Source organism: Varanus komodoensis, unplaced genomic scaffold (genome assembly GCF_004798865.1).
Source record: "Varanus komodoensis strain SLA01 unplaced genomic scaffold, ASM479886v1 scaffold4, whole genome shotgun sequence".
NCBI classification, from domain to species: Eukaryota; Metazoa; Chordata; class Lepidosauria; order Squamata; family Varanidae; genus Varanus; species Varanus komodoensis.
In genome coordinates this window covers 53,871,260-53,884,794 of record NW_025335941.1, presented here as the reverse complement: position 1 = coordinate 53,884,794, position 13,535 = coordinate 53,871,260, and the positions used below count along the sequence as shown (strand labels likewise).

The 13,535-nt window shown below is 42.5% G+C and overlaps 1 protein-coding gene across 1 annotated transcript in view; it reads left to right on the top strand.

Moving 5' to 3' along the window:
- The window catches only part of CNTN5 (contactin 5), a 312,385-nt gene that overhangs the window by 218,904 nt on the left and 79,946 nt on the right, over positions 1–13,535 (top strand). The window contains exons 15-16 of the mRNA XM_044441829.1: positions 3,264–3,422; positions 5,363–5,512. Of these exons, the coding sequence (XP_044297764.1) occupies positions 3,264–3,422; positions 5,363–5,512 (309 nt within the window). The remainder of the gene's footprint in view (positions 1–3,263; positions 3,423–5,362; positions 5,513–13,535) is intronic.

Sequence of the window (13,535 nt, the reverse complement as noted above, 5' to 3'; positions counted from 1 at the left end):
GACGTGTATGCATAAGGGGGTGTTTGCTTATACCTCTTTCAATCTACTTTCAAGCACTTTGTGATAATAGGAAGTGCTTATTTAGCATTTTCACAGGCAATTCTGGAGGAACATAACTCAAAAACATAAGCTATGTGACATTTACAAGTGTCCAGGCAGAGCGATACCGTGGCCCCTAGGCAGCATCTGGGGGCACAGGATTGTTCAGATGCCCAGTTCTGAGATTGGGAAAAGAGTTCTGACCTTGGAGCTGGATATCCATGCTTGGATTGCCCTCCCCACCCATCATGCCCAACCTGGAAAGGACCACACTAGCTGCTTCTCCAAGGACATGAGTGAGAGAAGGAGATGCTCCAGAGGGTTGGTGAAGGGAGGAGACTGAACCCCCATAATACCTTGAATCCTGACACTGCTTCCTCCTCCTTCCCTCTCTGTTCAAAGTACTGGAGCTAGACAGCAAAAATCAGCTTTCCACCACCTCGCAGGGCAGGAGTGCTTCCGAAACCCTACATAGGCTTATGGGCATCCTAGTTGCATTGCACTGTTCAGAAAGTTTCAGGAATGTAGACTTCTGGCTGGAAAGTAGTTCTGACTGAACAGAGATGCAACCGCTGTATGTAGCTTGAGCTTGCAGATATTGCTGTAATGCTTTCTAACCACAGGTTCTGTTTGGGGAAGAACCAATATCAGTGAATGTCAAGCATCACAAGAGAAAATGAAAAACAATTAATGAAGGGGAAAGTGAAATGGCTTCTTCAGCCAAAAACAACATATAGTATCCTGGTAGAGGACATGACTGGCTAGTCAAAACACTTTACAGGGAGAATGGGGTGGGGATATTTTGTTGTTATCCCTGCCTGTTAGTGGCTTATTGATCTTATCATCAAAGTCAGAAAAGGTGTAACAACATACCAAACTTTAAAGCAAAAACAAGGCAAAACAGAATGCAACAAGCAGAGTTTGGAAATACGTTTTCCCTATCAATCAGAAAACTTCATAAGTGATTTGTTTCCTATGTTGTTACGCCATCCTTACAACACCAGATTTATCTCTCACAAAGCGTACCTTTCAAACAATGAAAACATGTTATCAATCAGCTTCGTGTTACATTCGGAGTTCATCTTCCTTTCCTAACAGTGCATTACATAAATAAATTTCAAACACCTTAATAAAGCAAAGTGTTTAGTTTACCACTGAGCTAGTCTTGGCATTTCTCATCTGCTTTCCCCACCAAAGTGAAGCACTAAGGGTTCTTGCTGCCATGAAGCACACATTCCCCAGATATCTTTACATAGCTACCCTCAGGTCAAAAAGAACAATACCAGTGAACTCTTTGATTTTTCCAGAATGGGAGGGGGTGCAGGACAATCTCACTACCTTGCTTACTTACTCGACCAGTATCTTACTGGTCAAGTATCTTTCTGGTCTCACAGGCATAAGATTCTAGATTCAATTCTTTACATCCCCAGTTAAAAACAAAAGGCATCAAGGAATAGGGAAAGTGTCTACCAGAGCCTTTGGGAGCTGCTGTCTGCCAGAATGGACAATTCTGGGGTGGTTGGTCAATTGCTCTGACATGGTGTTGGGTCGGATCTGGGATATGTCTTGTCTCAGAGGAGGATACCTTCCAAAGGCAGGATTCTTCTCATAGAACTTACTTTTGCCTGGTCTGGGAAGATCTCCCCACCCCAGGCACCACAGTTCCATTCAATGGGCATGCTGACTTTCTGCTAAGCATTTTCAAAGGGCTGGAGAGGCTAAAGTCAAAAAGAGGAACCAGGATATTCCATTTCCATGAGCACCGTTGCTGTAACATGAATCTAAATTCAACCCATTGGAAGTACACTTCAAGCAATCAGTTTACATCATCATCATCATCATCCTTTAGAAAACTGTTCAAGTGATCAAAGTGCTTCATGTTCATTATTTCCATAATCCTTACAGCTCTATAAGGGAAATCAGTGTAGTTTGCTTGCCAAAGGCAAGGCTGGGTAAAACCTAGCCCTCCAAATGCTTTGGACAGCAGCTCCCAGAAGTTCAGGTAAGCATGACCAATAATCAAGAATGCTAGAAGTCCAAAACATCTTGAGATCTTCTTTCTGCCCACCTCTTGGCCAAGGCCCCCAGATGAGTTTAAAGCAGAAGTGTGCTTCAAGCAGCTCGGCCTTGGAATAAGAAAATGCCACTAATGTACTTCTGAATACACACGTATAAAATCTTGCTGTCAGTCCCTAGGTGACATCAATTACAAAGTAAGAATGCCCTGTAGGAGATGCTAGCCTGTGCATCTTTCTTTCTACTGGTGCACATGCATCGACTCAAGGCCAGTGAACAAAAGAATATTGATTCCTTTCATAGTGCTTTTGTTGCATTTTAACAGTAATTTCAATATTTTTGCATCTAAACCAGATTGATGCTTTGCTATATTAAGTAGTGCACTAATAATTTAAATAAACAAATACTAAATATTGAATATTTGATTCACTCCCTTATGAAAACACGGGCAGAACACTAAAGCCTTTCAGTGGCCATTACTTTGAGTACTCTAGATCAATTTTGGCCCTACCATTGGGGAGGGTGGGGAAACTACATCCAGCAACAAATGTTCAGTCCAGCACCAACAACTCCCCAACTGTTCCCCTTGAACCTCCCAGGTGCTTCTCTGTGCTAAAGGATACAGCTGTATGTGCCACACAAACTGTTCCACACCTGCAAACATCTGCTCCTCTCAGGTGTGGTGCGGAATGTTATCCCATCACCAAAATTGAGGTGAATTCTACATACATCCCACAGAGTAGGGAGGGTGTGATTTTGTCCTTTGCTTCAGGCAACAAATGTCTTGAGCTCAGGTTCTCCAGATGTTTTGGGCTGCAGCTCCCATCAGCCCAGCTTGGCCAATGGACCTGGGAAAGAAAAGCTGTGGGCCAGAACTGAATGTTGAATGGAGCTGAAGAACACAAGGTTGAGGAAGGGTGGTCTAGGACCCATGGTTGAGACTTTAGAAGCATTATGGTCCTGAATGTCATGGACTGGCATGCCCTTGATTCTCCATGTTGACTAATCATTCTCCAGTAAGGGATTTGAAGATATAGATGCTCGGGCAGGAAAGTTATTTCATGTGACTGAATCATGGGAGAATGGGGCGTCATAATGGAGAGTGGTCGTTCTTAAGCTGGATTAATTGCATGGTACATGTGGATGTGATCCAACAGGCCTATGGATAAGGTTTTTGAAAGTAGTGCACTCAGTCTCTTGTCTTTTAGGTCCACCTGGGCCTCCCGGGGTTGTGATTGTTGAGGAGATCACAGAGACCACAGCAACTCTTTCATGGACTCCTGGGGCAGACAATCACAGCCCCATAACATCCTACAGCCTACAAGCACGAAGTCCATTTTCACTTGGTTGGCAGACTGTAAAAACAGGTGAGAGAATTAAAGAACAAATAAACCAAAAGTCAATCAAGAGACTTGAGTGAATCTTGTGGCCTGTCTCGGGCTGGGGGAAAAAAGCAGAGGTGTGATCAAGGGCCCAGGGCAAAGTCCAGACAGGCAGGCTGCAAACTATGCCAAGCTCCTTTTTGCTGACAGTTCTTTCTTGACTTGGCCACTGATGATTCCATTCTGCTCAAGTAGCACCCACAAGCTGCAAACCTGCTCCATCAAAGGGAGTGCAACCCATTCAAGAATAGGTTGAGCACTCCCCATCTGGCCAGAGGAACTGTCCATCGGCAGCATTTCATTCTTGCCTGGATTGAGCTTAAGTTTGTGAACCCTCATCCAACCCATTGTCACAACCAAACACCAATTCAGCCTATCCACAGTCTAACCTGCTGAAGGTGAAAAGGAGAGCGAGAGCTGCATGTTATCAGCATACTGGTGGCAATGCACTCCAAAACCTCTGGAGGACCTTACTCAATGGTTTCATGTAGATGTGGAATAGCATGAGGGACAAGATCAACCCTGGGAAATACCACAGTGGCTATTCTATGGGACTGAGCAATATTCCCCAGGCACTAACTTCCTGGAGCTGCCCCACCATGTGGAACCACAACAATGCAGCATCTCCTCCTACTCCCACCAATCAGATAGTCTGAGACATTGCTAATAATATCCAAAGCCACCAAGCGATCTGGATGTATCTCTCTCCCATCATACGTAGGTCATTGTACAGGATGACCCAAATCATTTTTGTACCAAAACACAGCTGACCCACAGCTGAGCCATAATGAGGCCCTCAAAATCACAGGGTGCATTCGAACCATCTTTAAGGTGCAATGATGCTGGTAGTTGACAAAACTTCCTTACTTCTGCCACACCACCAAAACCACTGGCAGAGCCTGAAGCTTGTAATATGGTAAAGGTTCAATCCTATGCATGTTTAGCCCAAAACACATCTGGCAAATCCAGCATTCCCCAGCCAACATTCATGCACATGCACCCTAAAAAATTGAGGTGGAGAGGGGGGAAAGAAAAGATAGGAGCCTCTCTGCTGGAATAAGTCTTCTTCCCATCTCTGCCTCTGTATTTATTTACTTCATTTTTGTATTGCCCAGTAGCCAAGGCTCTTATCCCTGTAAATACTTTTGCCCCCTCCATCTCATTTATATCAGGATGTTTATCTCCAATGTCCCACTACAAATTTTAGGCAAGATAAAAAGAAAGAGAACCCCAATTAGCAGAATGATCCTGTAGCACATAATCTGAAGGACCATTGAAAGTTTGGTGGCTGGAGGCAAGTTCTAAATGCCAAACAGGAAATCAGAGCTTCTCTATCCCCTGCCTCCTCCTCCGGGTGTGGAAAGAACTGCTTCAGCTGCTGAGGTTGGGAAAGCAACCTCAGAGAGGAGCTCAAGGGGGCAGGAAGGGGTGGGCCAGGAAGGAGACGGGAGCAGACAGAAGAGGAGGTATTCTGAGCCCACTCCTGCCCCCTCCCCGAAACAGTATCACTAGATAGCCAAAGATCCCTTCTGAAGTTTCTCCTGCCCTGCACTGGAGGCCTCTGAGTTTGAGGCTTCTGGTCATCGCCCTAAGATTTTGCCCTGGGCTTGCACCCTTCAATGACTCCAATGACTTAAATATGTGTTTTCCTCTCAAAATTCCTCCTTCTCTTGGAAAGTTTCAAGTGCTAAGAATGTCTTTGCCACATTCGAAGGAGTTAAAAGCTGTGCTTATTTAATTTCAATCCATGTGTGAGCCCAAATGATGCAGGTCAGGACATGTTATATAGAAATTAGCAAAGACCATGTTCTTGAGACACACTCTTGGCAATTGATTCCTCCAACTTCAGTTTAGCAACTTCAGAGAAAATTGTTTGCGGATTATATGTCTTATAATGAATTACTCAATTTCCTCTCTCTTCGCAGTTCCAGAAAACATCAGTGGTGACATGGAGTCTGCGATGGCTGTCGAACTGAACCCGTGGGTGGAATATGAATTTAGAGTTGTAGCGATGAACAAAATTGGGACTGGAGATCCAAGTGCGCCATCTAGAGTGATCCAGACCAAGGAAGCAGGTAATGATCTGAAATGGAAGCAGGGATTGTACAGTGATTGTGATAAGTAGTTTCTTCTTGTGTTTGATGCTTTGCTCGTTGCCAAGCTAGTCTGACGTGTTAGATTTTTTAAAAAGTGTATTATCAAAGTATGGATTTTAGATTGGCAATTTTAGGTGGAAAACATTTGTGACGTTAGACATATTCTAAATGCACTTGTTTTTCCTTTGTGCTTCATTGCAATAGCTTCATTTCTTATTTCAACTGTAATACAATACTGGAATTGTAAAGGGATTTAACAGACAACACTTAATTCCATTGCCCTTCCCTCCTAGTTTTCTTTCTTTTCTTTTTTTCCCCTCACAGAGTGAATTAGGCAGTTTGGGTCTTCTTCCCTCCACCCACTGCCTATGTTTCTTTCTCTAATGTTTGCTTCTAGAAAATATCAGCACTCCGCAAACTTGCTCAGGCCTCCCTCTGGTGCATGGCTGGGACCATTTCATCCATATAAGAACCTGGTTTGCATGACATGATAACAATCGTGGGTTGTCACCCCTGCTTGGTTCAGGATAGCTTCTTGTGATATATGAAGCCAGCATAGATTTCTCAGAGAAGTTTGTTAACCATGCCCAAATCGCTCCAATATCCTGTTTTGAGAGTGGCTGATTATGATGTGTGTATTTGGCTATGTGGCCAATGCATGACTTATTGGAAGGACTACAGAACTTCCTAGCAAGAGGAGTGAAAAACCCAGTTGTTTCTTGTGATTTCACAAGTTCCACCTTCCTTCTCCTTTGCTATCCACCTCCCCCTCATCTAATATATTGTTGCCTTCCTAAACAGCAACACTTTTTTAAAACCTTAGGCACATTTCTCATTATTTTCCAGCTTTGAATAGATGCATACATATTTGACACTATGGTTATCATCTTGGGGGTGATTTGTAGAATGATCTTCCCAAAAATAAATAAGAAAAAAAAAGTAAATTGTACTCACATCTCCCTGAAAATGCAAAGGAAATTCTACAAAATAAATTCTACTCTGCAAGTCAGTGCATTTATGTTAACTATTGGAGTAACTGAGTGGGGAGTTGAGGTTTCACTGCAAGCACCCATGGGATACATGCTGGGAATAGGTGGGAGGAGTAATGGAGAAGCAAGCCAAAGAGCACCTGGACATTTGAAGTAACATGGGTTAGCAAGTTAACAACCAACCCATGGTGGCTTATTTTTCAGAATGCCTTAATGTGACATGCAAACTCACCCATGGATTGGTACTTAGAGGTCTGAAAACACTGTTATTCTGAGAAGTATTGCTCCAACAAATCCGAGATGTTACAGATTCAAACTCTAGTGGTAGCTATGAATGCACACACAGATAAGGATGGAGAGATTTATTTACTCTCCATTATTCTGTGGATTTACATAATTTTTCATTTTCGAAATTATGAAAACCAAAACTCAATTATGCTTCAAAATTTGCAACAGAGTTCTCAAATTTAAAATAGACATGGGAGATGTATATTATCAGGGAAAAATATCTTTGAAAATCAGTTATATTCAGAAAATTGCTCACAACAAATGTGTCCAGTAGACAAGCAAAAATGCAGGCACTTGGTAAAATGCTTATGTGGGTATTTAAAAAAGAAAGTGCTCAAGTTTAGGACAAACCAAACTTATCAATGGAAGAATAAGGTACTGAAAGAATCCAAAAGTGACAGATTCATCCATCCTAGGCATGTATCTTTCCTGGGATTTCAGCAAGCTCCTAAAACCATGTTATTCCACATGTTGCTTTAACCCCACCCACTACTGTGATTTTCAGTAGTGCCTGCTCAAAATATTCTTCTACCTGAGGATGAACTCAAATGGCAGCTACTCACCAGCACAACTTTAAAAAGTGATCTCACCATTAAATGTCTTATTCTGACTTTATCTATTGCCCTCCTCTTCATGATATTGAATGGCAAGGGCTGATATTGATAAGTGACCCGTAGCCCTGTCTTGATGTCAGGCATCTGAGTTTTAGCCAGGCTCTCCTGATGCATCTTTATTCTTTTAAAGACTGTATAATTTAATAGTTCTTGTTGGTTGCTTCCTTGGGCCCCAGGAGAAGCCAAAAACATATAGAAGCAGCTTGCAACATATATACAGCTTGCAACATATAGAAAATATAGCATATATTAGTAGACAAACCAGTGGGTGAAATGGCCTCTGGGTACCTGGGTTCATGCATGTTCTGGCACCTTGTCCTGGTGTCCAGTGTATAGTTTTGATGGGACAGGAATGCAAACTCTGACAGTGAAGACAAAATTGTTGTGGAATCTCAATAAGCCCAAGTATCAGGTCAAGGTCAAGGAATGTCTGGGGAACAAGGAGAGGAGTTGTCAGTCTAGGATGATGTGGGGGGGTGGGATGGCCAACTGGCCTGTGGGAATGAAGAGATAGCAGAACAGGAGGTGGGATTGACAGTCGGGGCTGCCAAGAGCCCTGGTCTACCAATAGCAAAACAAGAGGAGGAAACAAGGGCTGGATGAGTCCCACAGAAGGAGCTGAGCAATCTCTCTGACACAGAGGTCCCCCTCCTCGAGCTGGTGATGCTGCCAGTTGCTAGGATACAACCTGGGTGGGAAATTCCATTAATGGAGAAGCGGGAGGATCACAAAAGGACTAGGTTTCACCATGTTCCACCTGCAGGGATGTGCAAACAAAATGGTATAAAGAGAAGGAAGACTGAGAGGTGTCAGAGGGGACTCAAGACTTCACTCTATGTGAATGCAGAGATATAGAACGATAATGCCTTGTGGAAAAGCAACTCAGGAGTAACGTGTTTACTTGGTGCACTGACCTCACGATGCACTGTATCTCAGCATCATAAATCTCCTTTCTGGGTAGACTTGATAAATTGGCACAGATGGAACTCCTTCAAAAATGGTTTTTGCATTGGTGGCTTCTAAATAATATGTTATTGCGTTAATAAATTTATATTAGATTTTAACAGTTGGTTTCATTCAATTAGATCTGCTCTAGTTCCTAGACAATTACACACCTGGTGAATTAAAATGCAGCACTGTGTTGGCTTTCTTGCTTATCAGTGTGATGTACTAACAAGGGCTTATTTACTAAGTGCTGGTTTTTCTGATGTGCTGTCCTGCCACATAGAAACCAGTGGAAATGCTTCAGCGTGGTGGAAACAGAATGCTGACAGGTGTCAAAGAAAAAGCTACATTCTTTCACTCCTGGTTTGGCTCAATCATTTCCCAAAAGAGGATCTCTGTCCCATCTGGCACATGTGACAAACAAGCTAAAAAAGCAGGATTCCAGGAATCTAAGAATGTTAACTGAGTTCAAGTCCCCTGAACAGGATGAATTGCAATCTAGGAAGCTGAAGCTGCTACATTATACAGTAAACTGTGAATTGATGTGGCTATCATATGTCTTTATTCAAAATGGTATTTGACAAAGTTCCCAATGATATCCCAATTAGCAAAAACAGTTAATTGCAGTGTGGATGGCACTCCTAGAAGCTGGGTACATGGTTGATTGGGGTACTATACTTACAACCCTTCAATTCTATGAGATTTCTACGTGCAAGAGACATTCACCACTGCTAAACCACTGTAGCTTTCTATGGTCCGTTTTTAAAAGATTAAAATTATTTACTATTTGCCTTGAAAGTATATAGTTTTATTGCTTCATTTTATTAATTTTAGTTATCACCTAGAAAATAGGCTGGAGGGTATGGATGCACAAGTCTGTCAATTTCTCCTCCATTTCCCATTTTTTATACCATTTCCTTATCAGACTGAAATGTCTTTTCTAGAAGTCTGTACAAAACTTAAGACTTATTTTTGTATGTGTTTCTCCCATTAAACACATTTTTGTTTCATATTTCCAAAAATTCACCTTTTGTGAAAGCAATTTCCCCCAATACATGCATTCGTGTTTGCGTGTGTGTGTTCTTATATATACCTTACTCAACTGTGTGCATTTTTGTGTACATTTCTAATTGCAAACTGCATTACAGAATTGGGAAAGTTGTCAATATCACCATATAATAGTGCTTTGGTTTGTGTGAGTTTGGGGAAAAAAAGTTTGGTAAATAATTATTTTTTTCATTCATTTCCAGTGAAAGTGCAGGTTGTTTTCTTCAGGAATAATAAATAAATAGTGTTTGAGGTTATTAAGATTTGGCAAACATTGGCTCTCCTCTTGTCTCCTGCACTTGCCTTGTTCACATTCTTGCACAAGCTGCTCACTCTGCACGGACAGGAAACTTGCACAAATTCTGCAGTGATTGAACGATAAATTTGGGTAAATCGAACTGGGAATCAGGAATCAGATGAATGCAAGCATCTTTTTGATAGGTCTGCAATATTTCTAATGGATACATACTCACAGTTACATTTAGAGGTTCAGTCAAGGCATCGTCATTTCTGAGCAAAAGGGAAATCCTCATACATCCCTGTTCTGCTTTTGGTCACACATTTGCAGGTCATCAAGCAGGCAAAGCCTCTTTGAGACCAATCCTGAACGACTGCTGCAAAAAGGAAGCATCATCTGAAGCTGCCAGAGGTTCATCCTCTTCTTTCCTTTTCAACAGCAGAAAGCTGCTTACTTTGCTCTGTTACATGACTACAGGAAAGAAGGAAAACGACATTAAAAATGCATGCATACCTTCACCGAAAAGCATGTTTGGGAAAGCTTTTACCACCCACCCTATGATTTAGATGGCTCTTCTGTACCATATGCAAACATTCCGTTGAATGAAAACCACCTACTGCTACGCTGTTCAGCCAAGCAGCACAAATCGAAGAGGACACGGACATGCAACAGGGAGCTTATCTGGGTGATAGGTTGCATCCCGGTGCCCATGTTCTTTCAAGAGCTACGAATGCATATCTGCATTTTAAAGGGCAGATTCTGCGTTTTAATGGGCCAGATGGGTTTTAGGCTGAGAGCACATAATTTTCACACCAGCTTGGCTTTTTAAAAATTTCATGATGCAGGTTTGCTCCAAGACGGTGTAGGTACTCCCCCTGCCACCATTCCAGCTGTTTGCCAGGCACACATGAAAAGGCTCTCCCTGGCACCTTTATTTTGTATTGCATGGGCTAGAATCTCCAGGTTCAGCTAATTTGCTTGCTTTCCTGGATAGGACCCATCTCTCAGGTCAGTTTGGAGTATTTTAACATTTTTCTGTCCCCCTTGGGTCACCTTCTGATTTTCATACTCTTTCTATAGCCAACTCCACCAATTTTCAAAAAACACAGTAAAAGAAGCTTTTCAGCCAAGTGTCCTTGTTCTAATTCTCTTATGCTCCACACTAGTGAATAATCACATATTCATGTGCAACCCAAACAACCTTATTCCGTTTTTTCCAAGTCCATATACCCATATCCAAGATCTCAGTTAATTTCCAGGCACAAATCAAAATCGTGTTATTTTGCTTTATAAAAAGCCATAAATGATTCTGTGAACAGGGTGTATTAAGAACTTCCTTTCCTGATAAGAAACTATCTGGCAGCTAAAATTACTGAGGCAGTGTTTCATAGTGGCTATAGCATCAGCTTGGACAGGAAAGAAACAGGTTTTAACCCACATTTGGGCATGGAGCTTGCAGCAGGATCTCTAGCAGGTCACTGACTTTCAAGCTGATCTGTCTAACAGGATTGTTGTGATGATGACATGTAGGGTGAAAACTAAGTAAGTCACCTCCCCACCCATTATAGGAAAGCTGAGATAGAAATGTAATTAAATAATTATCATCTCCATCCGTACCTGTCTTTGGCTATTAGGCAGGTGTTTCCTGGAGGAAAAGTCTGTTTTGTAGGACTTTCAGTTGTGGATCTCTTTTCCCAAGGATATTCAACATGCATCAACTTTGTCATCCTTTAAGAGCCAAGTTGGTATTATATTTCTGAACTCTGTGTACGTCACATATTCATTTTGACTGTAATGATGCATTGATATCATCGTTATGTTGATTTTGCTTTGCTCACTTGAGACTGGATTTTTGTCTTATTTCTCTCACTTGAATCATTATGGGTGCTCTGAATGGCCTCATCTATCTTATTTTGTGCGTGTTTACATTTTATTTCACACTCATTGATTCTAGACTCTTTAAAGTGAGAATGAATACCATGGTTGGTTAAAAGATAGGAGGCAAACAATTTAAAAAACCCCTTCCCAGTTATTGTCTGGGTCATGTAACTGTTCCATGTAGGTGGGTACTTTACAGTCCTCTATTCTGGAGAGCTGTCAAAGGACAATTTTCCATTGGAAAAGTGTTTCATTTTGATGGACTGTCTAATCCAAGTCTGATTTAAAGCCCATGAGCCATTAGGAGGGAGATGAGGGACCATCAACAGGTAGTACCGTAACAGCAACTGAGCAGATACCAGTCAACTAGTGGGAGGTGGGGCAATGCATAAGTGGCCATGGTCTTCATCACCCGCAACCAAAATAGTCCCTACCCCTGGAAAAAAAACTTGGAGAAAGCATAGAAATAGAAACTAAGCTGAGCCCAGCTAAAAAATTGAGATCTCTTCATCTAGTGACTTAATAATTAGACTTTGGGGGAACTGACTAATTTTAATCAAAGTATGGGAAAGCCTTCCTGCAGTTTCATTTATTAGGCACAAAGGAAATATATTTTCATACTTCAATGACTAGAAATATTATGTAGGTTAATGTCACATCTATTTTTAATTTTTTATTATGTACCGCTCATTTATCTTCCATGAAATCCAAGATGGCCTCAATGAACTTCCTCCATTCTGCTTTGTCCTCACAAGTTGCTTTGCCTCATCAGTGCCTGAGCTTTTCATAGCTGTGAATTTAGTATGGTTTGAATTCAAGTCCTTGCTTTAGTTTCATGGCCAAATGTGGACAAGAACCCAAACCTCCAAAGCCTAAGGCCCAGTGCTGGGCCCTCAAGTCAAGTGACTCACTCCCAGGTCCAACTCAAGTCAGCGACTCAGGAGCAACGAGTGAGTGACTTGACATGAGAGCTCTACATTTTTACAACTGAGTCACTCCAGGGTTTACTGTGCAGCAGGATGTCCTGGAAGGCAGGCAGGCTGGCAGGAGCACAGCAGAGGCAGTGGGAGAGAGGGAGTTTCAAGGGGGTGGGGGCAGGATAGGGAGGAGGAGGAGGAGGAGGAGGAGGTTGCAGTGGGGGAGGGGAAAGCAAGGTTTCAGCTCTTCTTTTTTCTATAAGGTAGGCGGTGGGAGGGAAGGACACGGAGGCAGGGGCAGGAGAGAGGAGGACTGGAGAAAAGATTTGAGACTTGACTCAAAAATTTCTTGCAATGACTTGAGACTCAGCTTGGACTTCAAAGACTTGAGACTTGATTCGAGACTTGGAGCAAAGGACTTGAACACATCACTGCTAAATACAACATTCTAGCCACCATTCAGCGCTAGCTGTCAGTGGTGAAGCCTATGTACATCGTGTCGGGAATGAGGGTGGCAGTCCTTCCTAGTGCACACTCATGAGTTCCTCGTGCACACTTATGGCTCTGAAGGAAGGGGGCAGAGGGAGTTTAGAAATGTGGGGCTGCAGGCCTTGAGATGAAAGAAGTGGAGACAAGCAAGGCCACTCACCCCACCACCTCCCGTGCTCAGGCCAGCTCTGAGAATAGCCAAGATGTACAGATGTCTGGTGAGGGCCTGTGGGAGGAGCTCTCAGAGTCAGACAACCCTGGTATGACTCTTGACCCCATGATATGGCGTTGGGAGAGGAGGGCCAGCTAACTGGTGGATAGGCTTATGGCAAAGAGGTGTACTCACTTCCAAACTGGCCCTTCCAAAGGGATCAGCCCCAGACATATGCAAAAGGAGTTGTTTGGACTGGATTCAGTGGAGCACTTTGTGTATGCTCAAAGATACATTCCATGGGGATTGCACCTATTGGGTATCCTCTGGTGAATAAAGAGCTTTTTGCAAAGGAATGGTCTGTTGCCTTGAATGTACAAAGGGAGGAAAAATTGGCCCATGACACATATTGCTTGGATATAATAAAGTTGTTGTAAGAAATGAGG